The sequence below is a fragment of the Sphaeramia orbicularis genome, chromosome 24 (genome assembly GCF_902148855.1).
Source record: "Sphaeramia orbicularis chromosome 24, fSphaOr1.1, whole genome shotgun sequence".
Taxonomy (NCBI): domain Eukaryota; kingdom Metazoa; phylum Chordata; class Actinopteri; order Kurtiformes; family Apogonidae; genus Sphaeramia; species Sphaeramia orbicularis.
This window is the reverse complement of record NC_043979.1, coordinates 23,672,688-23,684,699: the sequence shown is the minus strand read 5'-3', so window position 1 is coordinate 23,684,699 and position 12,012 is coordinate 23,672,688. Positions and strand designations below refer to the sequence as shown.

Sequence of the window (12,012 nt, the reverse complement as noted above, 5' to 3'; positions counted from 1 at the left end):
ATAATGCAGATTACCTTGTCTTTTACTAAGTGACTGAATGAATGAGGTCATCATGATGCAAAGGGAAAGTTGCAGATTTGAGACAGTATGAGCATGAATTTTCCACCTCATGACTCAGTACACCGGTAATTCCCCTGAGTATGAATCATCACTTCATAAGCACATTACAGATTTCGAGAACATGCACTATGTTACACTTGTGTTATGTTACATCTAAGTGATTTTAAGTTTTATTTTTCTGTAAACTACTTTTTCCTGTTCAGTACTCAGAAATATTGTTAAAATGCAAACATGAAATAAAAACTATTTTACACTTTCTGACTCACTTCTCAAAACGAAAAATACACACCAGCTCAGTGTGTAGTGTTCCAATTATTATCCCCAAATTCAACACATTTGATGGAACTGTATTCAACAGTTCCTGTTATTGTTGAAACTGAACATTGTTTCTTCACTGTTGTTACACCACACACAGATGGGCAGAAGGTCAATTGATGGCGTCACATCAGTGTCATCAGTACAGCTGTACAGCTGCAGCTTAGCAGATGGTAACACAGCTTTATCTAATGGACAAGGGCTTTACAGCTCAGAACCTTCATTTCACTGTGGACAGTGTTACTGTCTGGACAGCTCTGAACCTTTTCTCAGCCAATGTCAAACACCCTTAAATGTAAACATTAGCTTTTCACATAATCTGTCACCCATTCAAGAACTCACACACCATGCCAACACCATAAACTAAATGTTTTCTACAAAAAGTGATGTTTAAACATCATTTGCCAAAACACACACCATTTTATGGAGACAAACAGACAGTGAGCTATGCACAACACTGGTATTAAAGGACTTCAAAAAAATAGACCAGTCACCGATCTGCTCCACTTTCTATCATGAATGTTTTTAATGCAGTATGCCCCGCAGACCAACATATATGAATCTTTCAAGAGATATTAAAGATTCATCAGAACTTGGAATCCTTTAAGTATTAATATATGTATAACCATATGACATGTGTTACCTTCTACATGTGCACTCCTCTCCTCTCCGTCCTGCTTCACCTCTTCAAAATCCTCCTTCCCTGTCTCAACCCACGAGCTGGTCTGACCTCTCTCCGGCCCCCGGGGGCCTCCCCTACGTGCCCTCCAGGCTGCCCGAAGTTGTCTTATGAGAGCTGGAAGCTCCAGAGCCAATGAGAGGCCACCACAGGTAACCGGAGGTGTCCTGAGAGGACCCCAGACTGGTGAGCGAGGAGCCTCATCTGGACACACTCCAACGTCAACACCAAGGCCAGTGTCCCGAAGCCTGATATCTGGGCCCCAGAGCCCATCCAGAACTGGCATCCTCACTCCACAGAGATGGATGGATGACAGATAGGTGCAAAGAAATAAAAACAATCTAGACAAAAAAGGATGGTGAGGACAAGAGACAGACAGGAAGATGAGGAGATGGAAGGAGCAGCTCACTGTGAGGTTGTCATAGGTGAGGAAGAGGAGAACAGAGATAGAAGCAAACCGGGATGGAGAACAGAGAAATAAAGACGACAAAGAAAGACGTAGTGAGAAGGGAGAGTGAGACCAAGGGACGGAAAGAGTGATGGAGAAAAGACTGAAGTGACAGAAAAGATTAGACAACAGAAGAGAACGTAAAGCAGAGGAATGCCAGATCAAATTAGAAAGTATCCGTCCTTATCCCATATCTCCGACAGTCGGCCAGTGATGGTCTGCTCTCTCCCTCTGCCGCATTCTCTCTCTCCTCTACAGTCTCTCTCCCGCCAGTGTTGTTATGGAGTCCAAAAGCCCCTCCTCTTCCCGTTCTTAGCTCGCTGACACTCTTTCTCACTCTGTCTATACGCTGCTACCCCGGAGGCAGACCAATAGGATTTGTGTGAACGGCTGAGGGGCTTTGGGCTCACGGACACAACCTCTGTCTCACGTTGTGGACAGTGGGAATGGGACTGTGCAACGTACACACAGGAACACATGCGCCTTTTCTTAAACACCTTTGTATGATACACACTGAAATTAGATGTGATATTAAGTCTGGACTCCTGGCACAGATAGGAGCCCCAGAAATGGGTGCAGGATTTCAACTAACTTATAAAAATGAGCATTTAATGTCACCTGTTTTTCCATTATTTGATAAATCATGTGATCATAATTTCCAACAGCCTGCGTCTTTTTCCACATGCTTGTTTTGTCCAGTGTAAGGTTAAGAATTTAAATTAAAAAAAAAAAAAACAACTCACATTAATGATGCAAATATGATATAACTTACATAAACAACTGATCAAAGAATCAACAAGTAGACCTACCTGTCCAAACAGCTTTTCTAACCTGTAAATATAAACAGTATGTCCTTTCAAAGCCATGATTTTTTTACACCTGCCCTGAAAAAAATGGCAATTAAGCAGACTGAAACATAACACAATAATACACTTTCACTGCTTGAAGGTAAAACAAGGTACAAACAGTGAGTCATCCTTCATTAAGGCTTCACTAGCATCTGAACACTTCAGTTGGCTTCTTGTGATTTATTTGGTCTGAATTGTTCAGGTGACTAACCTGCCTTAGGCTTTAGAAAGGCTGGGATCTCTGACAGAAGCAGAAGATTTGTTCTAAATAAAATTATTATTTTTAAAAATAGGAGTCAGTGGAAATGGGTTAAATCATTGTAACTAACTGGACCCCTACAGTGAACGACTATGGTTGATCCAATTACCAAATAATTGTAATAAGAATGATAATGTCCAATTATTGTTATATAGTGTCATCTTTGGCTGTAGGCTACTATACACAGGGTCCCTACAGGTTTCTACAAGTTCAATTTTAGACTTTTAAAGACCTTTTACTTAGAACAGAATTTAATGTCCATTTCACAGCCATACTGGCAAAAATTTGTGACTCCTAGAATTTAGGGAAAATGTATTTATTTTCTCCAATATCTTGATTCCCACCTTTCCCAGTCAATTCTCATCGGGGGCTGCAAAGTTAGTGATAACTGGCTCCTAATTTCAATATAAATTGTCAGGTTGAACAGGTGGAACTGAGTTGACTAACGTTACTTTCTTTGCAGCTTGGACATTTAACAGGCACATTTAAACACAATACAGCCAACAAGTTTTTTTTTGCAACATAACTTAAGACCTACCATATCAAATTTAATACTTTTTAAAGACTTTTTTAAGGTACTAAATGCAGATTTGTAAATTCAAGGCTTCAAAGACTTTTTAAGACCCTGCGGGAACCTTGTATACAGTCAATTAGCATTAAGTGATACATTTACAGTTGGAAAATAGAGCTGCAGCTATTGTTTTTAATATTAACCTGCAAATTATCTACTTAATAAAATCTAAAAAAAAAACAAAACATAACAAACGCCCCTAGTAATCTTGTATTTTCCATTTTCTGTGTGATTCAGTGTAGTAAAATGGAATGGTTATAACAGACTGAAATGAACCAATTTTAACTACAATAAGAACTGAAGCAGTCATTTAAGACTCCAATCATCAGTTTCCCTTTTGTCCTCAACAGGCACGAATACCCAAAGGCTTTCCTATAGTTCCGGAAAAACAAATACTAATGAGCATCAATACAACTACTGTGAGGCAGTTACAACAAACAGGACCTCAGAGTTCTCATGCATGTAATAATAGAGAATGTTGTTCTTTAGTTTTTAATGCTTTTCCACTGAAATGTTCCCTTGAGAATAGTCACATGCGGACAAAAGTACAGAGTGACACACTTGCATATAACCTTGAACAATATATCACACGCAGTTGGCTGATGTGAGAAATCATGAGACAAAGAGTGTTATGATAAAAAGATGCAGACTGTGAGAAGCTTAAGATAAGCAAAGAGTAGGGAGTGACGGGGGGGGTGAATGAAAATGCTGAATGAACATGGCTGTAAGGTTTAACATTAGTTCATACTTACTCTCTAACATGGTAATATTATTATAAATTACATCTTGTCCAAAGTAAAGCTGGATGACTGCATTTCTCCATGCTGGTTAATGGCAAATTAAAGCAAAATATTATTGTTAGACCAGTGGTTTCCAACCTTTTTTGGCTTGTGACCCCATTTTAACATCACAAATTTCTGGTGACCCCAGACATTCAAAGCGGAGACCTTTTTTTTTTTTTTTTTGCTAAAATTCATTGGTTTTTGATCATGTAATAGTTTGCTATACTATGTTGCAAATAAACTTTAATTTTAGATGACATTTAGGCTATATAATATATATCATTATGGATGGAGGCAGAAAATCGTGGTGTAGTTTACTGCACGAAGTGAGAATTTTATTTTCCTTGGTCAGGATATGTACAGTCAGTCCAGCTTTTATTTCCAAGGCTGACAATTAATACTGAACAAACAGTAACTCAAACTATGAATTATGAAAGAGCTGCAGCATCTGAAACCGACCACAATGAACATTTGAAAGATAAACAGTACCACAGTGCTTCAGTTTCAGCTTCACAGTTTGTCATGTCTTTTATGTATTGGGATTGTCTGTCAACTCACCATATATTTTTATTAGTAAGTTTATATTTTTATTAATTACTGGAAATTTCAGGCAACCCCATTTGAATTCCAGGCGACCTCACAGCTGAAAAACACTGTTAGATTTTTTCCATATATTTACTTATGGTTAAAAAGTCTCAATTCAACAGACAGGGAACATTGAAATACACCAGCTATGGAATAACACCAGTCAAACAGAACTCAGATAGTTGTGTGAATCTGTTAAAAGAAGGCATGTGACAGAAATAAAGAAGCAGTGATAATGGCACAGAATGAGAGGGGAAGAGATAGCGGAGAGACGACAAGGTCAGTGGGAGCCTTGATGAGCAAACTTGGGAGTCAGCCAGTCGACCGCTGGCTGAAAATGATCCACACTTTCACACACACACACACACACACACACACACACACACACACACACACACAATACAGTACAACTAAAATTCCAACAACAGTATCTGACAAATAAATACTCTTCTTTCCGCGTTTACCAGTTTCTGTCAGTTTCAGGGCAGGGAAGTGGGAAAGCCGGTGCAAACACACTGTGGCTACTGTTCCTGTATCTGTAATGTGGTTTATTAGTGCTTATGTTCCTGCATGTTTCTAATATATAAGGTCGTTGTCTCACATTAAAGTGAAATAGAAAAGCCTTGGCTACATTTCAAGGTCTGAATTGTCAAGGTCTGAGCTCACACTTAATACTAAACAACTGTAATTTACTGCCAGTGCAGACACTACTAGAGAAAACATGACTGGACTAAGAGTGAAGGTTTTTAAACATGTTAGACCTCTTCAGAGTTATAATGCCTACTGAACACTACTGCAATTAAACAAAAGTGATGCGAGCAGAAACAGTGAGGCAGAGCTTTTATAAAATTACTCGAAACTCTGAGGCATGGCTTTCAAACACTTGAAATCATTGTGCATCATCAAATTAATTAAATCAATTAAACTTCTTTACATTTGCTGCTACATACATTGTAGTCAGGTCAGTTAGCGCTCTTACCCAGCATGCGAACTTGTATGGCATTCTGCTCCAACCGTTTAAATGTGACTGCACCACACCCCTGTGGTAGAGAGAAACAGAGGCCGAGATTAATATTACAATATCCAAAAATACACTGCTATTAAAGAGCATTGATGAACCTCACTAAGAAATAGAAACTGTGCTAAAAGTCATGGCGGCTCTCTGAAAGGCTTCACATACACAGACCTATTTCACATAGATGTGCCATCTCACCAGCCTGCACTGTTTTCCCACAAACCTTCAAGTTCTACAACAGTTTATTTTTTCAGCTTCAGCAAATAACATTAAAAAGACAAAACATATACCCAATACAAATTTATTTCAGGTTTATTTATTTATCATGTATTTGTCCCATAAAATCAACATTAAATGTTAAAGTTTTTGTCCTAATCCATAAACTTCATGTTTCAATGCAAAGGTATGTATTACTTTTTTTAAATATATATATTTTAGGACATTGTTCCTTCTTTGGGCTGTTAATCAAGCTGTGTTTGCTGCAGGTGAGGCTCCACCAGGTGTGCAAAGCCTAATGTACCTCACTGACAGGAAAGAAACAGACTTTTTCTTTACGTTTGTTGATCTTACTTGGTGAATTTTTCTACTTTATTTACTTAAATGTAAATTCTTTGATGCTTTGGGAATATTCCTGGACTAACCTCCATACTAATATAGAATGTTGACTGTAAAAATATCACTGGTCTAAATGCAAAATAGTCCCAAAACAAAAGAAGTGAAATGTTTCCAAATTATAGTCACCAATAAAGAAAAAAATGTAAAGGTGCTAGTTGGCTATAGGTTCATACATACAGTATCGGGTCAAAATGTGAAATTCTATGAATTAATGAGACAGTGGGTTTTACCTAAAAGGAATGTTTGTCAGAGCAAACAGTTCTATTAAAAACAATGAATATTAGAATACATTCACTTCAGAGATTTCCTCTATTGTAAGGTTGATATACCTGTTAAACAAATAAACCACTGTATATAAATGACAATACTTTAACATATATCATTTGTGAATCAGGACTTTTGTAATTTTCTCAGTTCATCTTATCAAAGTATGTAAGATTTATCTAAAATATAATTATCTAATTTCCAAAACCAGTGTAGCATGATTTATGTTAATACATCTCACCCTCTCCTCTTACGTCCCTTATTCTAAAACCAAATCCTGACATCAGAACTGCATAACAGGCGTCTGTTCAGACACGGTGCTTCAGCTGAGTAAGAGAAAATAGGTGTATTTAGCGACAGTAGTGGCATCTGCCGCTCCAGTAGCAACATGTCTGTGTGTTCGCCAACAGCGTTGAAAAAGTGGGTCAGGCAGCATACTGGCATAAACTGGCAAAAATTTGCACATTAATCACATGCTTCCACATGGCTGGTCCTAAGGGTCCATCTTTCTTAGCACTTTGGTCTCAAAGGTGTGTTTGTATTAAGTTCAAGTCATGTGCTTTCCCCCCCCCCTTTTTTTAGACATTTACATACAAGACAGAGACTGTTTAAAGAGGCACATTCATCAACTCCACTCTCCAAAGCCTGTTAGGGATATCATTATAAGTTTCAATCTAACCTCTTTCTGATAAACACTTGCTTTGTTGACCTGTTTCAGGGTTATTACAGAGGCCTCTCATGCAATAAAGTACACTAAACCTCTTCTATTATGGCTTGAAGAGACTGATAATGTGGCCATGTACCCTCACCTGAGGTCAACTCCTGAGTCCTGCAGTAAGTTCAGGCAGATACATCTCTAAACGCTTCCCTATTGAGGTCAGCTATTTATAAGAGCGAGTAATGGCTATAATGGCTCAACATCTGTGTGCACAGTAGACAAGAGGGAGGGAGCAGAGGGACTGAGTGTGGTGTTGACTTGGAGAAGCATTAAGTCAAAGACAAAGAAGCATTTGAGGCTGACGAACAACCTGATCGACACTGAACAATCGTTGATTCTGTTTACTCAGTTTTGCCTCTCTGGAAACGGTAGTCGTAAACTTTGAGTAGGAGGATTTCAAATTAGAACGCTGTTGTTTACTGAAAGGAAGGAAACGGGTGGATGGAGACAAACCAGGCAACAACAGTTTACTTATCCAGCCCACATGGTTATGATATGTCTATGAGATGCTCTTTATCAAGTTTTTTTCCATTTCTACCTTCATATTCACACCATTATTCACTGTAAATGGATAAAGTCTGTCACACAAAGTGATGATTTACTAGATCTCTCTGGTGTGTTGTCATTCCTTGTCCTTAATGGACTAGTAATAACTGCAAAGCATTTACATTAATGCTCATATTTTCATAATAACATGCAACTGTAAAATAAAAATGAAACAAGTCAGAAATGGTATATATTTGCTGCTGCCTATTGTTAGTGTGATATAATGTTCTACGCAATGATACTAATTTCACATATAAAATACACAAAATTTTAATATAGTTAGCAGCACCATGTATAAGTAGAAGACTTACAGAATTCTATGGACCACTTCACGAACTGTTTTCACTAATGTGATGCGAAACTTTTAAGTGATCATGCGCAAAAGTATTCATTTGGTTGATGTCCACTGTCTGTGAATACATGAATATATAATATAAGGATATGATGAGGGGAAACAAGCTCTGTTAATCAACAAGTAGGAAGTTCTGATTCACAATATCATAATAAAGTTTTAAGCATAGTGGATGAACAGTTTCCATGACAACTCAAGGTCAACAATAAAACTTCACATCCATACAAAAAAATGGATTCTTTAAAATGTAATTTAAGTATATAATAATGTTATTAATAAACTAATGCTCACACAAGTTGTCACTGTGCCTACTTCCTGCACATCTACACATTTAGATACACCTACCCTATTGTGCATTCATTCCACCGTTAATAAATCACACATAAAGCACCTTCACTAACAATACTAGACTGTATCCACTGAAATATGTTAACCAATAGGCTCCATCCATTGCACACCTGCCCCCTGTCAGTATGAGGTCTGCATCGTCCATTCTGCAGGTTGACTTTGCTGTAAAGCTGTCAATACACTGACGTGATACGCACATTGCAATAACAACCCTATAGGCTTACATTACTGCAGATGGTAGAACGAAGAAGTCTGCGCACTTATGATAAAAAAACAACAAAATTATTAGCTATAAATCTATAACATTCAGACAAATTCTATCACATCATATACACACACAGTACATATCCAAAGTAAACAACGCATTATAAAGTATTTTTGGAGCAGTGTAAGGATTTCCAGGAACACTATGACTCAAAGTAATGTGTCTTGAAGCTCTTACCAGGCCTTTTTTCCAAAACAACTATATGTGTTCAAGCCCGTGTACGTGTTTCAGTCTCAGTCTACGTACCTCGACCATTAAACAGGACATTTAACCATCGCGGCTGCTCGTGGATAACAAGTGAATGCGACGGAATCAGGCGCGTGCCGACTGTTTTCACTGGAAGCGCGCGACTGAGCCGCATGCAGCAGCAGGACGAAAAGGTGACTGTGTCCCGCGTGACACCTGTTTATAAAGTGAATATTTCATCGCTGCTCCTCCTCAGGGAAATAACCCTGACTCCCACTCGTCCGGTAAGACCCCGACGCCTTTCGGAAAAAGGTGAAGGTGAAGTTAACGTTCACCCCCGCCGCGCCTCTCCGCGTGCAGTACGTTTTGAGCCGCAGAGAGAAGGGAGAGGCGGGGCTGGTTGTAGCATCAAGGAGGAGGGACTTGACAAGAGCGGACCAATCAGCGGCGAGTAAGGTTAATAGTTTGTCCTCAGTTAAATGAACGAGGAAAGGCTTTTTTTTTTTTTTAATTTGAACAATTAACATTGAACAGTAAATATACATAATAGTATACAACAACAAGGGTATAAAGTTCCATAATTCACAAAATCTTTTACATTATATAGAGAAATACATGTAAGTAAAAACATTAGGAAAGAATAAATAAATAAAATAAATAAATAAAATAAATAAATAAAAATATGTAATAAAAATAAAAAAATAAAAAAAATGCTCGAGGAATAAATAGAAATCATACAAATTGAATAAGACTATACATTTGACATATTTTTTTTGTTTTATTTGCTTTAGAATTTATACTGTTTCTCAAATTGTCTATGTAATTGGAAAAAAGGGCTTTAAAAACAGTGATGTTTGGACGTTGATGTGCAAATTTGGAGCAATGAATGTGAAATTTGGCAAAAATAATCAAAAGGTCGATAATATATCTTTTTTCTGGAGTTATTTTTTCAATGTGTGATAGGCCAAAATAAAATGTGTTGAAAGTTCAATTTACATGAAGAGTCAAGTTTTGTGTTAATAAAATTATTTAAATCAATCCAAAATATATGTGTGTAGGTGCAATCCCAAAATAAATGACATATTGTTTCCTCTGTGTTGCTGCAAAAAGAACAGAGTATAATTTTACCAATATTCTGCCTGTTACTAAATGTTTTGTGTATTTGTAATTGTAATTTAAGTTGCAATGCACATGTGTAAATGATAAACTGAGGCATAATACTGTTAAAATTACACTCACTTTTCTTAAGACATTTCAGTTTGTTCATATTTGTTCAGGTTATTCATATTTTTTGTAAAAGTAGAGTTTGTAAATGTGAATATTTTCATGTAATTTTACTTTTTTGACACAAAAATAAAGAAATTTTTTTTTGCAGTTTTCATTATTTCTAGGATATTATGATAGTATTTTACTGGTTCGAACCCACTTGAGATCATATTGGTCTGAATGTGGAACCTGAACTACAATGATTATCATCTTCAATGTAATTTGTGCATTTCACAAATTCATCCCCCGGGCCGGACTGGACCCTTCAGCGGGCTGGATTTGGCCCACGGGCCACATGTTTGACACCTGTGCTATATGAGATGCATTTTTACTCCACTTGATAAAAACTCAATATTATAACCTGAGGATGTTTTTTATGTACTATATAAAGGTATAACTCCAAACAAGTGAGACTGGATCAATGCCAGTATAATCAATTTAGTCAGTCTGTGTTGATGTGATTTACATATTTTCTTATTTTTCTGTACTTGTGCAAAATTTGCCAAAAAAAAAAAAAAAGAGGAAATTGGACTATACAACTACAACTACAAAGTGAAGTAAAGTAAAGCATTCAGTCAACCAGCAGTGTGCACTGTTGTCACATTTGTCACATCACCACAGTGTCACATTTCCACGCCTGGGAAGTCATGAATATAAATGTTTTCATGTTAAATGTAAAAAATGTATTCTACTTTACATCCGTGTCTGTATGTCTCCAAGATTGTTTAACCTTTGTTGAATCCCTGATGGTGCTGGCAGACTTCATGTTCATGTTTGCTTCCACAACAGCATGACCCTAATTCATTTTCCTATCCTGCCTGTATGTTTGTGTGTTACAGCATATGATGCAAACATGTGAGAGTGATTTACTGCCTGAACAATCCTGTCTATATTTTGACATGATGTACTTATTTTTCTGTTCTTTTGCAAAATCTATCAAAAATAAATACAAGGAAAAAAGGCTATAACACTACAACAAGCTTTCATGAACTGAAGGTTGCGCAAATAATATTAAAAAACCCAATGGAAGCTTATTTACATAGACAACTACACTGTTATTTTCTTCCATTAGAAATACTATTGCTGTGTCCAGTACTATCCAAGAGTTTAGTTTACAATCCAATATTAAACATAGAGTCAGCATTGTTGTTTGAAACCTTGTAAAATAGGCTTGTGAGGAAATGAAAATAAAATGAGGAAATGATAAATTCATATGTGAAGCATCTGTAAAATATTCTGAAATACAAACATAGTGTTTTTAAGAAACTATGGTGACACCTGGTGGAATAGAAGTAGTAGGTAGGTGGTGTACCATTAGATGAATAATGGAGGAAAATAAAAAATATATTCACAGCAAGATGTTGTTCTTTTATCATATTACTTTAGTTGCTGAATTCTAATAAACGAGAACAGTGAATTATTCAAGCAGAACACAGTCAGTCTTCCATTATGTGAGATAACTTTAGTCCCTGTCAAATAGAACCCATGGTAAATACATCTAAAGTCAGCAAAAGCTAGATTTTTATGAATAATAATCCAAAACCCAAGGAAACAACTGGAACATGAGAATTACATCACAAAAGATGATAGAGCCTTCTATTCTATTCTATTCTATTCTATTCTATTCTATTCTATTCTATTCTATTCTATTCTATTCTATTCTATTCTTGGGTATGTGTTTTTATCAGTTTTAGTATAGCTTATATCTCTATATATTTTTTACTAGTTTTATCATATCTTGCATTTTTACCTGTATCTTTGTACAGTGCTTTGGACATTTTACATTGTTGTAAATGTTCTATATAAATAAACTTGACCTTGACCTTGACATTTCTATGTATGGATTGCAGTTATGTTGTATATTTAGAGTTGTGGATCATTTCATTGAAT

At 36.6% G+C, this 12,012-nt stretch overlaps 1 protein-coding gene and 1 long non-coding RNA gene across 3 annotated transcripts in view; one reads left to right on the top strand and one right to left on the bottom strand.

Annotated features, from left to right (window-relative positions):
- The window catches only part of LOC115415024 (cAMP-specific 3',5'-cyclic phosphodiesterase 7B), a 25,862-nt gene extending 16,643 nt beyond the window's left edge, over positions 1–9,219 (bottom strand). The window contains exons 1-2 of one of the 2 annotated variants that reach the window (XM_030128433.1): positions 8,917–9,219; positions 5,527–5,587 (exon numbers count right to left, since the gene is read on the bottom strand). In XM_030128433.1, the coding sequence (XP_029984293.1) occupies positions 5,527–5,587; positions 8,917–8,937 (82 nt within the window). In that variant the 5' untranslated portion in view covers positions 8,938–9,219. Of the gene's footprint in view, positions 1–1,018; positions 2,010–5,526; positions 5,588–8,916 lie in introns of those variants that run through there. The other variant, XM_030128432.1, reaches the window with a different exon arrangement.
- Positions 1–11,948, top strand: part of LOC115415030 (uncharacterized) — a 14,678-nt gene extending 2,730 nt beyond the window's left edge. The window contains exons 2-3 of the long non-coding RNA XR_003934756.1: positions 649–653; positions 11,822–11,948. This is a non-coding gene — a long non-coding RNA (uncharacterized LOC115415030). The remainder of the gene's footprint in view (positions 1–648; positions 654–11,821) is intronic.
- The last annotated feature ends 64 nt before the right edge of the window (positions 11,949–12,012 follow it).